The sequence below is a fragment of the Mustelus asterias genome, unplaced genomic scaffold (genome assembly GCF_964213995.1).
Source record: "Mustelus asterias unplaced genomic scaffold, sMusAst1.hap1.1 HAP1_SCAFFOLD_357, whole genome shotgun sequence".
NCBI lineage: Eukaryota > Metazoa > Chordata > Chondrichthyes > Carcharhiniformes > Triakidae > Mustelus > Mustelus asterias.
Genome location: NW_027590316.1, coordinates 142,787 through 161,191, shown reverse-complemented (window position 1 = coordinate 161,191; position 18,405 = coordinate 142,787). Strand labels below are relative to the sequence as shown.

At 45.8% G+C, this 18,405-nt stretch overlaps 1 protein-coding gene across 6 annotated transcripts in view; it reads right to left on the bottom strand.

Moving 5' to 3' along the window:
• Window positions 1-18,405, bottom strand: part of LOC144486471 (NACHT, LRR and PYD domains-containing protein 3-like) — an 87,728-nt gene that overhangs the window by 62,719 nt on the left and 6,604 nt on the right. For 3 of the 6 annotated variants that reach the window (XM_078204510.1, XM_078204515.1, XM_078204512.1), the window contains exons 2-4: window positions 16,132-16,294; window positions 7,748-7,843; window positions 2,376-2,542 (exon numbers count right to left, since the gene is read on the bottom strand). In XM_078204510.1, the coding sequence (XP_078060636.1) occupies window positions 2,376-2,542; window positions 7,748-7,811 (231 nt within the window). In that variant the 5' untranslated portion in view covers window positions 7,812-7,843; window positions 16,132-16,294. Of the gene's footprint in view, window positions 1-2,375; window positions 2,543-7,512; window positions 7,704-7,747; window positions 7,844-8,702; window positions 8,831-16,131; window positions 16,295-17,955; window positions 18,152-18,405 lie in introns of those variants that run through there. The other 3 variants (XM_078204511.1, XM_078204513.1, XM_078204514.1) reach the window with 3 other exon arrangements.

Here is an 18,405-nt window from a genome sequence, read left to right as displayed (position 1 = left end):
GGATTTCCCAGTTGCTTTCAGCTCAGAAATCAGTCACTGGGCCGGGTCCTGATCCATAATAAACATGGACTGAAAATTCACTTCACATCTCATTCCAGCCATTAACGATAAAGAAATTAGAATAAACTAAAGTAGAATCAAAAACATATTTCCAGGAGAGTGAGGAATCACTGAGAATCTGCAGTATTTTAATATAATTAGTTGTCTGTCCTTCAAGTCCAACATGACATCTGGTTGGTTATTGATTGACAATATGATCCATTTTATTCTCTCAATTCCTGCTGCGTCACTGTGATTTACTCCGAAATCCTGAGGTGATGAGGCATTCTTTCCCCCAGGAAAAGGTCATAAGTCTTTGGAACTCTCTTTCTGAAAAGGCCATGGACCAATTCTAAGACGGAGGTAGATGGACTCTTGGTAAGCAAGGCGGGGTGATAGTTTATAAGGGATCGGCAAGATGCAGATTTGAGCTCACTATCAAATCGGCCACAATGTTGTTAAACAGCGGAGCGGAACAGCCGACTCCTGCTCTCGGTATGTAAATAAAACAGTGGCGAGTCAGAACTCAGGTGGCAAGGGCAGGATGATTCTGATTGTTACGTTAGTTAAATAGAAGAATGGAAAACCTAAGATGAAAATTGGCTGATGAATTAACATTTGACTAATCCAAACACCGACTGCTGATTTATGTCAGGAGAATGAAGCAATAATAATGCTGAAAAATCTAATCATTTAATCATTTCTATTAATTAACTCAAGTGTCAGAAACAGAATGTTATTTGTCAAATTATTTCTGTCATAAAAGCTCAGTAGGGAGGATTGATGAGTTAGATAGTTGAGAGATAAACACGTTGAAGAAGTGGCTGTGCAGAGTCAGAGCAATGGAGAATTTCAGACTGGAGTTTACAAAGGAAAGTTTCAAATTCATTAACTCATTTAATATAGAATATTGCTGCTGCCTCACAGCGCCAGGGACCTGGGTTCGATTCCTGGCTTGGGTCACTGTCTGTGTGGAGTTTGCACATTCTCCTCCTTTCTGTGTGGGGTCCCTCCGGGTGCTCCGGTTTCCTCCCACAGTCCAAATATGTGCGAGTTAGGTTGATTGGCCATGCTAAAATTGCCCCTTCGTGTCCTGAGATGTGTAGGTTAGAGGGATTAGCGGGATAATATGCAGGGATATGGGGGTAGGGCCTGGGTGGGATTGTGGTTGGTGCAGACTCGATGGGCCAGATGGCCTCTTTCTGCACTGTAGGGTTTCTATGATTCTATGATTACGGCCTGGGTCACTGTCTGGATGCAGTTTTCACTTCCTCCTTATATCTGCCTGGGTTTCCTTCAGGTGTTGCGGTTTCCTCCCACAGTCCAAAGATGTGCGGGTTAGGTTGATTGGCCATGTTAAAATTGACCCTAGTGTCAGGGGGATTAGCAAAGTAAACGTATCGGGTTACAGGAATAGTGCCTGGGTGGCATTGTGGTCGGTACAGACTTGATAGGCCGAATAGCCTCCTCCTGTATTGTAGGGATTCTGTAACTCATTCTATGAATCTAGACCGTTTGGAGACTTGGGTGGAGAAATGGCAGATGGAGTTTATTCCGGACAAATGTGAGGTAATTCATTTTGGAAGATCCAGCAGGTAGGAATTATATAGCAAATATACTCCTTAGGAGTATTGACAGGGAGAGAGATCTGGGCGTTCATGTCCATCAATCACTGAAAGTGGCAACGTAGTCAAGAAGGCATACGGCATGCTTGTCTTCATCAGTCAGAGCATTGAGTTTAGAAATTGACAGGTCATGCTGCAGCTGTACAGAACCTTAGTTAGGCCTCATTTAGAATATTGTGTATAATTCTGATCACCACAGTCCCAGAAGGATGTGGATGTTTTGGAGAGGGTAGAGAAGAGGTTTACCAGGATGTTGCCTGGTCTGGAGGGTATTAGTTATGAACCCGGTTTGCTCTCATTGGAATGACAGAGGTTGAGGAGTGACCTGATCGAAGTTTACAAGATTATGAGCGGCATTGACAGAGTGTATGGTCAGATGCTCTTTCCTTGGGTAGAAAAGCCAAGTACTTGGGACATCGGTTTAAGGTGTATAGGGAGATGTTCAGAGGAGTTGTGCGAGTGAAGTATTTTTTTTACACAGAGGGTGGTGAATGTCTGGAATGTGCTGCCCGAGGAGGTGGTGGAAGCAGGTATGATAGCGGCATTTAAGGGGCATCTAGATGAATACATGAATAGGATGGGAATGGAAGGATTCGGACTCGAAGAGCATATTGTTTTAGTGTCAGCAGATATCATGATCGGCGTAGGCTTGGAGGGCCGAAGGGCCTGTTCCTGTGCAGTACTGGTCTTTGTTCTATCCCTCCCTCTTACCCGATGCTCTTGTCCGGTGAAAATCCTCTCATACGTTAACGATAAGCTGACTCCATCCACTCCTCCTTCCATCGCCTGTTCAAGTCTGTCCCGGTGGAATTTTGTCAATTTGAACAGTTGGTAATCATCACACTTTGTCAGGAACTGAGGAATTGTGGAGTTTGGATCTGTAAACACAAATGGACAAAAATAAACACATTTCTGTCAATGAATTCCTATTAATGTTGTTACACTTCCCTTTACAGCGAGCAACTAAAGCCTCCTGTGAGCCACATTATCAAACACCTTCTGGGAACACAAACATTCAGTGAAAGCATATTTCACCTGACTATAATCACCTTTGCCCCAAATCCATTCCCACCCTTGGTTAACAAGATTCCATCAATTTCAAATATAAAATGAACATTTTTAAAATTGCTCACTGGGTGTGAGGGTTCCAGGCAAGGCTCGAAATTGTTGTGTATCCTTAATTGTTTTTGGAAAGCTGGTGAGACACCGTCTTGAACTGCTGCAATTTACATGGTGCATATACACAGTACTGCTGGGAAGGGAATATCAAGACTTCTATACAGGAAAAGTGAAGCAGCAGCAATATTGTTCCAAGTAAGAATGTTGTGTGGATTAAAGGGCAATTTACAGATGATGGTATCCCCATGTATCTGCTGCCCTTGTCCTTCTAGGGTGGCAGAGGTCTCGGGTTTGGAAAGTGTTGTTGAAGGAGCCTTGGTGAGGTGCTAAAATGCACCCTGTAAATGATGCACATTGCTATCACTTGCATCGGTGGCAAAGAGAATGAGGTGGTGGATGGGTGGTGTCAATCAATTGAGCTACTTTGTCCTGGTGATGTTGAGCTTCGAGTGTTCATGGAGCCACAGTAAACAAATTGCAAATTTTCCAGTTGTGCCTTGTACATTGTAGACTTTGGTGAGACAGGAGATGACTTACTCTCCAAAGAATGCCCCACATCTGACTGCTCCTGTATTTATGTGGCTAATCCAGTTCAGTTTCAAGTCAAAGTCACGGTGACCAACTCTGAGGTAAGGAAATACCTCTGGCATTGGAATGGGCAGGGGAGCGGCTACCAAACCTGGAATTGCTGAGGCAGAGGAGTTTGCAGCAGATTGCTTCTTGATGGGTCAGCGCCAGAAAGGCTGTGCCTCTGCGAATACACACAGCGCATGTCCAGAATTGGAAACACAAAACTACAGGACAAAGAGCATCCTGGCAGGAGACAACCCAGAGATACAGGGCTCAAAAATAGGACAGTGCAGAAAATCTGGATGTTTGATTACCTTGGTCAAAAACAATCTCCAGATCTAGATGTGTATACGGCTTGTAGGAAGGGACTAAAGAAGGAAATTAGGAGAGCCAGAAGGGGTCACGAGAAGGCCTTGGCAGGTAGGATTAAGGAAAACCCTAAGGCGTTCTATAAATATGTGAAGAGCAAAAGGATGAGACGTGAAGGAATAGGGCCTATAAAAGGTGAAGGCGGGAAAGTCTGTACGGAACCAGTAGAAATGGCAGAGGTGCTTAATGAGTATTTTGCCTCGGTTTTCACGGAGGAGAAGGACCTGGGTGGATGTGCTGCGGGCTTGCGGTGGACTGAAATGATTGAGTATGTGGACTTTAACAAAGAGGTTGTGCTGGAATCTTTGAATGGCATCAAGATAGATAAGTTGCCAGATCCGGATGGGATGGACCCCAGGTTACTGTGGGAGGCAAGGGAAGAGATTGCAGAGCCTCTGGCGATGATCTTTGCGTTGTCGATGGAGACGGGAGAGGTGCCGGAGGATTGGAGTATTGCGGATGTGGTTCCTATTTTCAAGAAGGGGACGAGGGATAGCCCAGGAAATTACCGACCGGTGAGTCTAACCTCAGTGGTTGGTAAGCTGATGGAGAAGTTCCTGAGGGACAAGACTTATGAGCATTTGGAGAGGTTTAGTATGCTCAAGAATACTCAGCATGGCTTTGTCAAAGGCAGATCGTGCCTTCCGAGCCTGGTGGAGTTCTTCGAAAATGTGACTGAACACATTGACGAAGGGAAGGCGGTAGATGTGGTTTATATGGATTTTAGCAAGGCCTTCGATAAGGTCCCCCATGCAAGCCTTCTAGAAAAAGTGAGGGGGTATGGGATCCAAGGGGCTGCTGCCCTGTGGATCCAGAACTGGCTTGCCCAAAGGAAGAAGTCTCACAACACCAGGTTAAAGTCCAACAGGTTAATTTGGTAGCAAATACCATAAGCTTTCGGAGCGCTGCTCCTTCGTCAGATGGAGTGGAAATGTGCTCTCAAACAGTGCACTCACTGTTTGAGAGCACATTTCCACTCCATCTGACAAAGGAGCAGCGCTCCGAAAGCTTATGGTATTTGCTACCAAATATACCTGTTGGACTTTAACCTGGTGTTGTGAGACTTCTTACTGTGTTCACCCTAGTCCAACGCCGGCATCTCCACATCTTGCCCAAAGGAGGCAGAGAGTGGGTATAGATGGGTCTTTTTCTAAATGGAGGTCGGTCACCAGTGGTGTGCCCCAGGGATCTGTTCTGGGACCCTTGCTGTTTGTCATTTTCATAAATGACCTGGATGAGGAAGTGGATGGATGGGTTGGTAAGTTTGCCAACGGCACGAAGGTTGGTGGGGTTGTGGATAGTCTGGAGGGATGTCAGAAGTTACAGAGGGACATAGATAGGATGCAAGACTGGGTGGAGAAGTGGCAGATGGACTTCAACCCAGATAAATGCGTAGTGGTCCATTTTGGCAGGTCAAATGGGATGAAGGAGTACAATATAAAGGGAAAGACTCTTAGTACAGTAGAGGATTAGAAGGACCTGGAGGTCTGGGCCCATAGGACTCTGAAATCGGCCCCGCAGGTGGAGGAGGTGGTTAAGAAGGCGTATGGTGTGCTGGCCTTTATCAATCGAGGGATTGAGTTGAGGAGTCTGGGGATAATGATGCAGCTATATAAGGAGTACTGTGCTCAGTTCTGGTCGCCTCACTACAGGAAGGATGTGGAAAAGATTGAAAGGATGCAGAGGAGATTTACAAGGATGATGCCTGGATTGAGTGGCATGCCTTATGAGGATAGGCTGAGGGAGCTCAGTCTTTTCTCCTTGGAGAGACGTAGGATGAGAGGAGACCTAATAGAGGTGTATAAGATGTTGAGAGGCACAGATCGGGTGGACTCTCAGAGGCTTTTTCCCAGGGTGGAAATGGCTGCTATGAGAGGACACAGGTTTAAGGTGCTGGGGGGTGTGTACAGGGGAAATGTTGGGGGGAAGTTTTTCACACAGAGGGTGGTGGGCGAGTGGAATCGGCTGCCGTCAGTGGTGGAGGAGGCAAACTCAATAGGGTCTTTTAAGAGACTCCTGGATGAGTACATGGGACTTAATAGGATGGAGGGTTATAGGTAGGCCTAGAAGGTAGGGATATGTTGGGCACAAATTGTGGGGCCGAAGGGCCTGTTTTGTGCTGTAGTGTTTCGATGTTTCTAATGTTAAGAATGGCCAATTCAGTGATGGTAATGCTGAACTGACTGTCAGACGCAGATGGTTAGATTCTCTCTTGTTAAAAATCATCATTCCTTGGCATTGTATAGCACAAATGCTGCATGCTATTTGATCAGCTGGATAACTCAGAGCCAGGACATCCTGCTTGATGGTAGCTTAAGTCTTGCCCTGACCCACTTCATGGTCCTGTGACCCTTACTTTGTTCAGAAAATTCCTCGTCACATGAAGGCAGACACTTACATTTTCAGCCTACACCGCCTTAATGTCGGATTCCGCCTCGATTTAGGCTCGAGTACTAGGCGGCATAGTTAAAATAAGGAGCCCTTTCACAACATGAAAACACACAAGAAATGAAAGCATGAGTAGGCCACCAGTTCCTTCAAGCCTGCCCCGCCATTCAGTACAATCATCGCTGATCGATGCCGGCCTCAACTCCTTTCCTGTGCCATTTCCCCATAGCCCTGCATTCATCCATCGATCAAATATTTATCTACCTCTGCTTTAAATATATTGCATGATCCAGTCTCCATCCACCTTTGGAGCAGAGAATTCCAGAGATTGACTTTCAGGAGTGAAATTAGGAGAATATTTCCCACACAGGAACTCTCTTCTGTAAGTTATGCGACATGAGAGCTGATCTAAATGTCTTTGACATCACGGGAATATTTGACCAGTTGTGATATTAGGGAGTCCGGGTAGAACTGAAATCAATGGGAATCAGGGGAATCTTTCCACCGGCTGGAGTCACACCGAACAACAATTGTTGTGGTGGTTGGACGTCAGCCATCTCAGCTCCAAGAGTTCTTCAGTGATGTGCGAGGCCCAAACATCATCATTTGCCTCATGAAAGACTCCCTTTCATCAGAAGGCCAGAAGTGGGGATGCTGACTGATTGCACAATGTTCATTTGATTTCATGACTATTCCAATACTGAAGCAGTCCTTACCCATATAATACAAAGAAGACTATACGCATTCATTGGATGCTTAGTGGTAAGCACCCCCCAGTCCCTCTCATCCACAGCACTACCCACCCAGCCCCACCCACCCTGCCCGCTCCCACAGCACCACCCACCCAGCCCCATGCCCCAGTCCCACCCTGCAATCCCAACCACCCACGCAGCCACCCCTTGCAGTTCCACCCACCCAGACTCTGACCCCCACCCACAGTCCCACAGACCCAGCACCCGCCACTGCACTCCCACCCACCAAGACTCCGATCCCTCCCCCACGTCCCACTCGCACAGCCCTCCCACTGCAGTCCCAACTGTCAGGCCCCCTCCCTGCAGTCCCACCCACCGAGCCCCAAGTGCCCCTCACCCATGCCCCTTACTGCCCCCCCCCACACACCCCCCTCAGTCCCTCACTCCGGCACACCCCTCCACTCAGTGCCTCACTCCCACCTCTCCCCCCCCCGCCACTCAGTGCCTCACTCCCACTCACTAATCGCTCCATTCGCAGCGAATGTTGGGGAGATCCAGCCCCACTGCAGTTTGCCCCACCCAGAGATGCCTTTGCTTCTTTCTCACACGAGCCTTCAGCACGCTGTTCACTGTGCTACCAATCGTGGTTTGTTTCTCCCAATCACAGTATAATAGTCGACAAATCAGCAGCAATGGGAGAGAGAAATTACCTCTGATTGGAGGATCAGCTCCAAGCAGAATCCTGAATTGAAGCTCAGCTGTTTTACAACAATTTGAAAACTTTCTCCGGGACCACGTAGAGGAGCTTTGCGAGTCACACGCAGCCCCCTCGGGCCGAACCTTGGATAAACCTGCTCTCGATGGTCACTCTCTCCCACTTTCCACTCAGTCCCTGTTTGAGCTGCAGACAGGATAGAAATTATGTTTGTATTTTTGTGATCCTACCTGTGTCCATTCTCATTTTTGATGAGGCTGTTGGATATTCTCTCCTGTTTGAACCTTCAGCCATGATATTGACAGGCCTTGCCTGATTCTGAGACTCTGTAATGAGGATAATATCAATGTCAGGATCAGATGTAAGTATTGAAATCAGAAGCAGGGCGTTGAGATCTTGACTAATATGCAAGATATATTTCAGAATATTAGTCTCATATATGTTACCGTGATATTAGTAACAGTTGTTTCACAAAGTACCAGTTGCCATCATCACGTCCGTTGAAAAATCGTTTTCCCTTTCAATCCGATACCCAATTTCCAGTTTCCACTTTGCTCTCCAAAGTCATTGAACATGTTGTTACCTCCCAAATCCATGGCCATTTTTGCAGGAGCACCTTGCAGCCAAGTTTGAACCTGCCACTGCTCTTGAAATCACAACTGCTATCCTACCCGACTCTGACAAAAGTCAATGCAGTATCTTCAATCACCCGACTGCAGCCTTTAGCATCCTTGACCATGTTATCCTTCTCCAACTCCTCCCTCTTGTCGTGCAGCTGAGTGGAAATGCATCAAAGGCCCCTGGTTCAATTCTTATCTATTCCTTTCCATCCAGAGAATCAGTGACATTGCTTTCTCTTGCCACTCCCACATCATTATCACTATCATTGGCCCTCTTCTATTTCTCATCAACATGCTGCCCCTCGGTAACCTGGCAGCAGGTTCAACATGCAAACTGCTGATATCCAGCTCTACATTCTCACTGCTCTGAAACTCTGCTTCCTGAATCCTGACTAACTCACACCACGTCTCAGTTCATTCACCCGAGTTCACCAACTCTCACTGTCTCACAGCCTGACAACACCTCAATTTTAAAATGCTCAAACTAGCTTTTCAATCTCTCCATGGCCCCTGTCTTTCTATTCATGCAGCCTACAGCAGCCCTAGAAGCCAGCGACATCTCTACCTTGTCCAATCTGACAAGTTGTGTATCTCGAGGATAATTTGTCCACAATCCAGGCCAAGTCCTGAGCTCCGGAATTCCCTCCCGAAGCCTCTCGGCTGCTTTACTTTTCCCTCTTCTCAGATTCGCCTATAAAAGATTAACAATCTGACAAAAATTAGTCACCTGCCCAGCGACCCCTTCGAATGTTTTATGTATTTGTTTTCCCACTGAATTGTTCTCTTGTCGAGTGTCTTGGGATGTTTTGCTACGTTAAAGGTGCTATACAAATGCACGTGGCTCCATATTCTCCACTCGTGTGGACGTGCCAGTGTCTGTGTCCCTATACCTGTACACCTAATCAAACTCAGCTATTGTCCTCTCCTTTCTCCGATATGGAAATGGAAAAGTGATTCAGACATTTAATTTCTTCAAATTAGAATTGGAAGTTATTCAACAGCAATAATTTACAACCAAGGTTTAAAACCAGCAATGTAAAATGCAGTTACTGCATTTTACATTGCTGGTTTTAAACCTTGGTTGTAAATTTGTTAAGATTTCATTCTTAATCTCAAAACAACTCAGATTTCCAGTGTGTTTGATTTTGTGAAAACAATATCCCAAAGCACAAATTCATTCTCCCTTATGGGTCTCTTCAATTTAACACTAAATTTACAATATCATTCTAGCGAGGCTCTGAAATACACATCTGGTCATCTGAACAGATCCGGATTTATTCCTCATCCACCCCAATGACCCGGCCTCGCCCACACCGAGCCAGCATCAGTTATTGGGTGAAGCCACAGTGACTTTCAAGAGGGCCCCAGAAATTTCTCAGTGCCTCGAAATGGCTGCAATGCAAAAGATATCCAGAAGGCCAATGGTGGTGCGGAGGAGGGGGCACTGCATCAAGTAAAGAAAGAGGCAGCAAGAAGAAAGGTGAAAGCAATGGAATGTGTCAGGTGTTGAGGGACACACTATGTGGATCATTGCAAATGTTTTGATGCTGTTAGTCACCACTGCAACAAAAAAGGGGCGTTTAACAAAGAGCTGCAAAGATGCTAAGAGCAAGTCAAAAGCGGAGCAAGGGAATTCAAATTTGAAAAAGCATCAGTCAGCTACACATCACCTGGAGAGCTCAGAGCAGATACAGGAGCAAAGGATTCCATATAATTCCATAAGACTTCGGGTAGCAACGGACAAGGACAAGAGTGGCCCTCGGTTCTATTGGACGCGGGACAAATACATCCAAATTAGACAGGATCAGGGGAATGTGGATTGGGAGCAGCTCTTTGAGGGCAAATCCACGTCTGGCATGTGGGAAGCTTTTAAAAGCCAATTGACTGAAATGCAGGACAGGCCTGACCCGGAAAAATGAAGGATGGAAATGCCAGAATTCGGGAACCGTGGATGAGAAGGAAAATTGTAAGCTTAGTCAAAAAGAAAACATACAATAGGTCGAGGCAACTAAAAAACTGACAAAGCCCCTGAGGAGTCGAGAGAAAATAGGAAGGAACTTAAACGCCAAATTAGGAGGGCTAAAAGGGGCCATAAAACATTTTTAGCAAACAGGGAGAATCCCAGGTCTTTTATGCATGTATTCGGAGCAAGAGGATAGCCCAAGAAAAAATAGGCCCACTCATGGGCAATAGAGGGAAGTTATGCGTGGAGTCACAGGAAGGCGGTGAGATCCTTAATGAATACTTTGTATCCGTATTCATCAAGGAGATGGGTGTGAAGGATGTTGAGGCCAAGAATAGGTGTGTGAACACTCTAGAGAATGTCAATATATCGAAGGAGGAAGTGGTAGGTATCCTAAATTACATTAAGGTAGACAAGTCCCCGGGGCCAGATGGGATCAACCCCAGTTTAGTGTGGGAGGAAAGAAACAGGGGAGTAAAAAGATATCTTCCCATCCTCTTTAACCACAGGCGAGGTTCCAGAGGACTGGAGAGTAGCCATTGTTGATCCCTTGTTTCAGAAAGAAAGCAGGCATAATCCAGGAAATCAGGGGTTGGTGAGCCTAACGTCTGTGGTGGAGAAGCTTTTGGTGAGGATTTGTGCACATTTGGAAGAAATTGACTAGCTTGTGTCAGGCAGCATGGTTTTGTAGGGGGAAGTCATGTCTCACCAACTTGATTGAGGTTTTTGAAGAAGTGACAAAGATAATTGATGAGGGAAGGGCTGTGGATGTAGTTTATATGGACTGTAGTAAGGTGTTTGTCAAGATCCCACATGGCAGACTGGTACAACAACTGAAATCACAAGGAATCGGGTGGGCTGGCTGGATGGAAACAGAACTGGCTTGGTGACAGAAGACAGACAGCAGGATGTTATGGCTGCACTCGTCCCAAAACCGTAAAATCCAACCCAAGGTCAACGGACCTTTCCATGGTCCACCCCTCGGCTTTCCGATTCCCATGGTGGGTGGAACGGGAAAATTCGCACCAGAGAGCAGCAGGGAAAGGGTATTTTTTCAGAATGGTGACCTGTAGCTCGTAGTGTTCTGCAGAGATCAGTGCTGGGACCTATTTTGTTTGGAGGAAACGTGGGTGGTCTGATTAGTAAGTTTGCGGGTGACACGAAGATTGGTGGAGAGGGTAATAGTGCTGAGTTTACAACAGGATATAGATAGATTGGAGTCTTGGGCACAGAAAAGGCAAATGAAGTTTAATCTGGATAAATGCGAGGTAGTGCATTTTGGAGGATCAAGTTTATGTGTGAATTGTACTGTAAATGGCAGAACCCTTTGGAACATTAAGACACAGAGGGATCTGGGCGTGCAGGTCCACAGTTCCCTAAAAGTGGCAACATAGGTGGTCATAGTTATTGAGAAGACACATGGTCGGGGCATTGAGTACAAGTGTTGGCAAATCATGTTGCAGCTATATAAAACCTTGGTTAGGCCGCATTTGGAGTATTGCATGCAGTTCTGGTCGCCACACTACCAGAAGAATGTGGAAGCTTTGCAGAGCACAAATAAAGTTCACCAGGATGTTGCCTGGTCTCAAGGGTGTTGGCTGTGGCGAGAGGTTGAATAAACGAGGATTGTTTTCACTGGACAGCCAGAGGCTGAGTGGAGACCTGATAGAGGTTTAGAAACTTATGAGATGCATAGACATGATGCAAATTCAGAAGCGTTTTCCCCAGGGTGCAAGTGCCAATAAAAGGGTTCAAGGTGAGAGGGGGGCAAGTTTGAGACAGATGTGCAGGGGAAGTTTTTCACGCAGAGAATGGTTGGTGCCTGGAACATGCTGCCTGAGGTGGTGGTTGACACAGGCACATTTGCAACATTTAAGGGCATCTGGATGGGTATGTGAATAGGGAAGGAATAGAGGGATACAGACCGAGTAAGGGCAGAAGGGCTTTTTAGTTCAGTTAGCGCATCATGATCGGCACAGGCTTGGAGGGCCAAAGGGCGTGTTCTTGTGTTGTACTTTTCTTTGCTCTAGCAGCATTCTTACATATTTAATGTGAGTGAGGGGCATGTAAAACCTATCTATGCAATAGCAGAGGTCGGTGGAAAACAAACCAAGATGGTGATGGACACGGGAACCTCTGCATCTGTGATCAGTGAAAAGACCAACAAGACAACTTGGGACTCTGACAAGGCGCCAGCCCTTACTCAGACAGGGATCAAACTTCAGATGTACACCGGAGAGCCCATACCATTGCTTCCGGTGTTAGAAATGGACATTGCACACAACAGAAAAGAAGCAAGAAAAGGGAAGGAGCCTCATCTATAGGGCATGGCTGGCTCAGTGAAGTTCTGTAGAACTGGGATGAAATAAAGCACACAAAGGTGATAGAGGATGCCATTCAGAAATATTCTGATGAACTGGGCACATTGCGTGGCTCTATAGTGAAGTTGTTTGTTGATCCACAGGCTATCCTCCTCGCTTTTTCAAGTACAGGACAGTGCCCTACACCATGAAAGGTAAAGTGAGGGAAGAGTTTGATTCCAAGCCTTTGCAGCCACTCGATGAGTCCATTCAGTTGGGGAGCATCAAATATCCCTGTTATTAAAAATGATGATACTGTGCGTACACGTGATTACCTGGAGGCCTGGAGTTTGTTTTCAAACCGTTCTGGGAACAATGGATAATCTGTGACAAGGTTTTCCTCCTGTCGCAGTTCATTTTTATCTTAGAAGAATAATCTTAGAAACCCTACAGCGCAGAAAGAGGCCATTCGGCCCATCGAGTCTGCACCGACCACAATCCCACCCAGGCCCTACCCCCATATACCTACATATTTACCCACTAATCCCTCTAACCTACGCATCCCAGGACACAAAGGGCAATTTTTTAAGCTTGGCCAATCAACCTAACCCGCACATCTTTGGACTGTGGGAGGAAACCGGAGCACCCGGAGGAAACCCACGCAGACACGAGGAGAATGTGCAAACTCCACACAGACAGTGACCCAAGCCGGGAATCGAACCCGGGTCCCTGGAGCTGTGAAGCAGCAGTGCTAACCACTGTGCTACCGTGCCGCCCTCTAATTACAGGGAAAACTGAGGAGGAACACCTCAGCACCCTGAACCAAGTGTAGAGTCTTCAGAGGCAGGATTGCATCTGAAGCGCAGCATGGGAATTTTCCAGGCACAAACTGTGGAATATCTAGGTCACAAAATCATAGTGCAGCGTTCATCACTTGGAGGAAAAAAGCTCCAGATCCCAATCATGTGTCCGAGCTCAGGTCATTTTTGGGTTTGGTAACTATTACGGGAAGTTTTTGCCAGACCTTACAGCAGTGTTGGGACCACTGTATATACTGCTTCACAAAGAAACCAAATGAAAGTGGGGGGTCAGCATAAAAGAAAGCTTTCAAGGATGTGAAGGCACTGCTGCAATTAGCTAATCTGCTCGGTCACTTTGAACAAGACAGGAACTCATTCTATCATGCAATGCCTCATCCTACGGTGTTGGGGCAGAACTCCCTCATCTGATGGAGGACAGTCAGAGCAAGCCATTGGTTTTGCATCTCATATGCTGACAGAAGCTGAGAAGGGATAGTCTCAGTCAGACAAGGAAGGTGTAGCCATCGATTTCGCTGTGAAACATTTTCATCAGTATCTTTATGGTCTTTCATTCACCATATGCACAGACCATAAGCCATTGATGAGTCTTTGCAGTGAATCCAAGCGCATTCCCCCAAGGCCTCAGTTAGAATACAGCACTGGGCTCTCACACTGTCACCAAACCAGTATAACATCGTGATCAAGGATGGCAGGGAAGGACAATGCAAACGCAGACACAGACACATGTAGTCTTCCTTTACCAATGTGCCGACCACAGGAAGAAAATGCTGCTGTGGCAAGGACTGCCAGTGGACTCTGCTTTTGGAGTGGATGACAGACATTCCTGTTTGGATTCTCAACCTACTCCTACACCCATCAATCCACATCAACTTTATATGCTGCTTCCTTTGATCCGACACAATCCTTGCTTTGTTTCCATTAGCCATGATTGGAACACATTCCTTTCTGGGTTTCAGATTGTATTGCTATTGTAAACTATGTATTAATTCTATAAATGTTAGCCATTGTCTGACAAACTTTAAACGTAGTTTTCCCCCAGTCCACCACAGCCAATTTGATCCTCACACCTTCAGTTTTTGTTTTAATTTAATGCCCTAGTTTCTAATGCAACTGAATCACTTTCAAACTTAAATGTAAAATTCTATCATGAATTATACTGTGAATGGCAGAACCCTTGGGAACATTAACATATCTCGGGACCTGGGCGTGCAGGTCCACAGTTCTCACAAAGTGGCGACACACGGTGGCCACGGTGATTAAGAAAGCAAATAACATGCTTGTCTTCATCAGCCAGGGCACCGAGTACAAGAGCTGGGAAATCATGTTGCAGCTATATAAAACCTTGGTTAGGCCGCATTTGGAGTAGTGTGTGCAGTTCTGGTCACCACACTCCCAGCAGGACCTGGAGTTTTGAGAGAGTGCAAAGAAGGTTCACCAGCACGAGGGTGTTGATTATGAGGAGATTGAATGAACTAGGATTGTTTATACTGGAAAAATGGAGGCTGAGCAGAGACCAGATAGAGGTCTACAAAATTATGAGGGACATAGAAAATTGGGAATGAGAAAATTGTCGTTCTCGTTCACCTGGCACTATGTGGATGTGTCAATTACAAGAGGGCACAGGTTCAAGGTGAGGGGGGGGGCAAGTTTAAGTGAGATGTGCAGGCAAACTGTTTCACGCAGAGAGTGGTGGGTGCCTGGAATGCACTGCCTGAGGGAGGTGGTGGAAGCAGGCAGATCGAGTAAGGGCTGAAGGTTTTTTTTTGTTTCGTTAGGGCATCAAGATCGGCACAGGCTTGGGGAGCCGAAGGGCCCTGTCCCGTTCTGTACTTTTCTTTGTTCATTGTTATGATAACACTTTCCGAAAGACTCCTTTACATTAACACATGTAGTCTGTTTTTCGATTCCCGAGTTGGTTCTTCAATATACTATTCTAGAAAATGGCTCAGGATACTTTCAAACAATTCATCCCCCACAACATTACTAATTAGGTTTCACCGAGTCTCGATGCAGATTGATTACTGCATTACCCTTCTTAAACACACCTCGAACTTCCTGACGTACCGGAGATTCACATTCCATCTGCTGCTGGGTGACCTACAAACACTTCACACCAATGGTTTTTGCCCCTGGCTGTTTCTTAGGGTCACCCAACTGATTTTACACTTCGATCTTCAAGAACTAAAGGTCATCTCTGACTACACGACTAAAGCCCTCTTTAATTAACATAATTGCCCCACCACCCGCTTCCATGTTTAGCCTTGCTGCTTTGTCACTTGCCATCTCAGTTTCGAACTTCCTTGCCTGTCTGCAAGAGTGTCTCTCTCTCTCCACCTCTCTGCTTTTCCTTTTCTCCTTCACTCCTGTCTGTGTCTGTTTGCCCTGGTCTCCCTCTCCTTCTGCCTTGCATATCTGATTGCTTTTGTCTATCTCCAAATCCCGCCTCTCACATGGTGATCCCCTCGCCTGGCTCCCACCCACCCGATTTCTCTCCACTAACTGGTGTCCGTACTTCTGCCTCTGGTACTGAGATCAGTCAGATTGTTACCCTGGCAACACAGGAAATCCATCAGCAAATATAACTGAAAACGGAAATAACAAAACCACCATCACACACCCTCAGTTCAGTTAAGAGGAAGATTAACCCAGAACAGTCAGTTTGTTTTAAATTAACACTGAAGCTGCAATTCCAATATTGCACAACTGATATAACAAGAACAAACACTGCGGTTTTATTAAATTAAAGTTTGAGACAAAAACTGATCCGCTTGACAGTAAATAACACTTTATATCTGAGATAACTGGACTCAGTGCTCAGACTCTCCATACCTCTCACTCAGCATTTCTGACCTCACCTTGTAACCTTTCTGCACTGTCTACAGGACCAGAATAAATGCAACTTTCTCTCACCTTCCTCTCCAGAAAATAGACGGAAGTTCTTTCAATCTCAAGGTCTCTCTCCGGTTGGCACTCTCACAATCCTGTGCTGGTTCACCTTTTAGTCCTGCAGTCCACACTCCTTGCTTACTTCCAGCTGTGGATTTTCTCAATCAATCCAGCATTCACCGGAGATCTGATTAAAGCAGGAGAGAAAAAAAATGACAAATAGTGCCAGGTGAACGAGAACGACAATTTTCTCATTCCCAGGTCAGCCCATAAACCAGACCTGAAAGAAAGATTCAATAAGACGGTTGGAAATGTTTCAATTAGAATGACAATTTCCTCAATCCTGGGACAGTCCATCTAGTGAAGCGAACAGGGAATTTCAATAGGAGTGTTGAAAATGTTTGAATTGCTGTGTTTTCATTGGACACATTAATGAAGGTTACACAGTGTCTGATCAGACTATCCTAATTTTCAACATGGGGTTTCATAGAATTCCGACAGTGCAGAAGGAGGCCATTTGGCCCATCGAGTCTGCACTGACCAGAATCCCACCCAGACCCTATTCCTTTAACCCCACATATTTACTCTGTTCATCCGCTGACACTTGGGTCAATTTAGCATGGCCAATCAACCTAACCCCCACATCTTTGGACTGTGGGAGGAAACCCGAGCACCTGGAGAAAACCCATGCAGACATGGGGAGAATGTGCAAACTCCACACAAGAGGCCAGACTTGAACCCGGGTCCCTGGCGCTGAGAGACACCAGTGCTAACCACTGTGCCGCCTATATGTTTTTTTTGAGTGAAAAACAGAAAATCGCCATTTTCTCCCCAAGCTAAGGATGAATGTTCAGGAAAAGTGTGTGTTTGAAAAGTGTAACAATAACCACAGATGTTCTCAGTGTTATGAAGCGGTTAATTCTCTCTATTCAGCCCAAAATCACCCAGATACACTCTGTTATAATGCCCTCTCGGTATTCAGGTTAGATCACCCAGATCAAGGGGCGGCAAGGTGGCACAGTGGTTAGCACTGCTGGTTCACAGTGCCAGGGATCCGGGTTCACTTCCCAGCCTTGGCTCACTGTCCGTGTGGAGTTTCAACATTCTCCCCATGTCTGCAGGGATTTCCTCTGGGTGCTCCGGTATCCTCGCACAGTCCAAAGATGTGTGGGTTCGGTTGATTGGCTATGCTAAATTGACCCGAGTGTTAGGGAGATTAACAAGGTAAATATGTGGGGTTATGGGTAATAGGGCCTGGATGGAATTTTGTCGGTGCAGAATTCATGGGCCGAATGGCCTCCTTTTGCAATGCAGGGATTTTATGATTCAACGATATTTTCAGTGTTGATGGTCTGTTTTCAGACCAGAATCACCCAGATATTCTGTGTTATAATGCTGTGTGTATTCAGACTAGAATCACCCAGATATTCTGTGTTATAATGCTGTGTGTATTCAGACTAGAATCACCCAGATATTGTGTTATAATGCTGTGTGTATTCAGACTAGAATCATCCAGATATTCTGTGTTATAATGCTGTGTGTATTCAGCCTGGAATCACCCAGATATTCTGTGTTATAATGCTGTGTGTATGCAGACTAGAATCACCCAGATATTCTGTGTTATAATGCTGTGTGTATTCAGCCTGGAATCACCCAGATATTCTGTGTTATAATGCTGTGTGTATTCAGACTAGAATCACCCAGATATTCTGTGTTATAATGCTGTGTGTATTCAGACTAGAATCACCCAGATATTCTGTGTTATAATGCTGTGTCTATTCAGCCTAGAATCACCCAGATCTACTCAGTGTTGAGGCTGTTTCTATTCAAACACTGTTATTCGTTAACCGTTTTCTCTCGCGTGCAGTCGGCAGGCTGGCGCATGCGTGTTGCCGGCTGTGACGGTCTATGTGCATGCGTCACCAAGACCAGCGTTTCAATTCTTTCCATCTTCTCATAGGTGCATCTAGATGTCAATCATTATCCAATAGAAAGCTCAGTTCTAGTAATGCTCATTGATTGACAGAATTAAATCCAGGAAATACTGGAGAGAAAAACAGAGAGCAAAAAGAAAGAGAGAGCATGGTTTCTCATCACTGTGAACACGTTGATGGGACATCAGTTCCTCAGAACGTTTAAAGCACTTCTCACAATCTAGGCATTTGAAAGGTCTCCCCCCCAGTGTGAACTCACAGGTGTGCAGCGAGATTAGAAGATGTCTTGAAACCAGTCCCACAATGAGAGCATCTGAACAGTGTGAACAAGTTGATGGGACATCAGTTCACTGGAACTTTTATA